The sequence below is a fragment of the Tupaia chinensis genome, unplaced genomic scaffold (assembly GCF_000334495.1).
Source record: "Tupaia chinensis unplaced genomic scaffold, TupChi_1.0 Scaffold000178_1, whole genome shotgun sequence".
In the NCBI taxonomy this organism is placed as follows: domain Eukaryota; kingdom Metazoa; phylum Chordata; class Mammalia; order Scandentia; family Tupaiidae; genus Tupaia; species Tupaia belangeri.
The window spans coordinates 1,080,552-1,082,227 of NW_006159653.1; the positions used below are offsets into that span (position 1 = coordinate 1,080,552).

The window sequence follows — 1,676 nt, forward strand, 5'->3', positions numbered from 1 at the left end:
CGCTGCTGCCGCTGCTGGCTGCGTGCCCCCCTCCCCGTGGACGTGCCCCAGCGGGTTCTGCTCTTGGGGACGCCCAAGAGGGGTCAGCATGGACCCTGATGGATGAGCCAGGCGGTGCCCAGAGAGGCCCAGCACCCCAGGAAGGGCCACGAAGGCAGATGCCCTGGCCCGGGCCGCAGCAGTACCTTAGCCAGGCCGCCCCCACGAGGCCTGCCTCCTGCGCCTACATGGTGCACGCCACGGAGCCTGGAGCCGGAGGCCCTTCTCAGTCAGCAAGCTTGGGGTGTGAGGAGGCGGGGACGGAGGGCCTGCCTACCCCGCTCAGCGCCCCGCCTCCCCTGCCCCGCAGCATCCTGGGAATGCACCTGTTTGGCTGTAAGTTCAGTCTGAAGACCGACACAGGAGACACGGTCCCTGACAGGAAGAACTTCGACTCCCTGCTGTGGGCCATCGTCACAGTGTTCCAGGTGGGCGCTGGAGGGGGCCCTGGGCAGCCGCGCCGGAGCGGGGGACAGGTGGCCGGGCTCCGGTCCTGAGGGCTGCCGCCCGCCCAGATCCTGACGCAGGAAGACTGGAACCTCGTGCTGTACAACGGCATGGCCTCCACGTCCTCGTGGGCCGCCCTGTACTTCGTGGCCCTGATGACCTTCGGCAACTACGTGCTCTTCAACCTGCTGGTGGCCATCCTGGTGGAGGGCTTCCAGGCGGAGGTGAGGGGTGTGTGTGGAGGAGCTTAGGGCAGGGAGGCAGAGGCGAGGGCAGGAGCCTGGACAGGCCCGGAGGGGCCGGCCTCCTCTGCCTCCTACACGGCCCGGGCCCCTCTGCCCACGCCTCACCAGTGCCCACCTTGCTCTGTGGAGTGTAGGGCGACGCCAGCAGGTCTGACACTGACGAGGACAAGACATCCACCCACTTTGAGGGGGACTTCGGCAAGTGCAGTGACCTCGGAGCCAATGGTGCGCAGGGTGACCAGGGGGTGGGGGCTGGGGTCAGCTGGTCCTGGTGCCCTGCAGGCTTGAGGGCCCGCTCCTCACCTCCCTCCTCCAGAGATGAAGATGTGCTCGCCGGCAGCAACGCCCAACGGGCATCTGGAGGGCAGAGGCAGCCTGCCCACCCCTCTCATCACGCACACTGCAGCCACGCCCACACCCACGCCCGAGAGCTCGCCGCACCTCGACTCGGCCCACAGCCTCCTGGACTCGCCACGTGGGAGCTGCAGCTCCCCAGACCACCAGCTTGGGGACCAGAAGTCTCTGGTAGGCACCCTGCCCTGCCCTCGGGCCGCCTTCAGGCCCCGCCTGGTCCTCTCCCTAGAGCCCCCGAAGATGGAGAGGACCCCGCCCACCCCTCAGAGGGTATCTCCCATAGCCAGATCTTTGATCTCAAGAGACACACAGCCATGGCCGGATGGGGGTGCTTCTGCGTGGCCTCCAGCCCCAGCAGGATGAGGCGGGGAGTCCAGCCCCTGGGGGCTGGCAGGAGCCTGGCTGGGCACATGTCAGTCAGAAAAGGAAGGGTGCAGGCCAGGCCACGTGGGAGCCCACATGGCCCGTGTCCTGACAGGCCAGGCAGCCCCAGTGGTGCAGACTACCTCCCTGGTGGGGGTTTTCAAAACAAGCCCCGTGAGGGACCAGCAGTTAGCGTAATGGCTATGTCGCTGGATTCCCATGTAGTCG

The 1,676-nt window shown here is 67.3% G+C and overlaps 1 protein-coding gene across 1 annotated transcript in view; it reads left to right on the forward strand.

The window, feature by feature from the left end:
• CACNA1H (calcium voltage-gated channel subunit alpha1 H) overlaps window positions 1-1,676 on the forward strand; it is a 38,357-nt gene that overhangs the window by 10,696 nt on the left and 25,985 nt on the right. Inside the window, exons 12-15 of the mRNA XM_027771003.1 lie at window positions 350-467; window positions 555-710; window positions 866-956; window positions 1,048-1,256. Coding sequence (XP_027626804.1) covers window positions 350-467; window positions 555-710; window positions 866-956; window positions 1,048-1,256 — 574 coding nt within the window. The remainder of the gene's footprint in view (window positions 1-349; window positions 468-554; window positions 711-865; window positions 957-1,047; window positions 1,257-1,676) is intronic.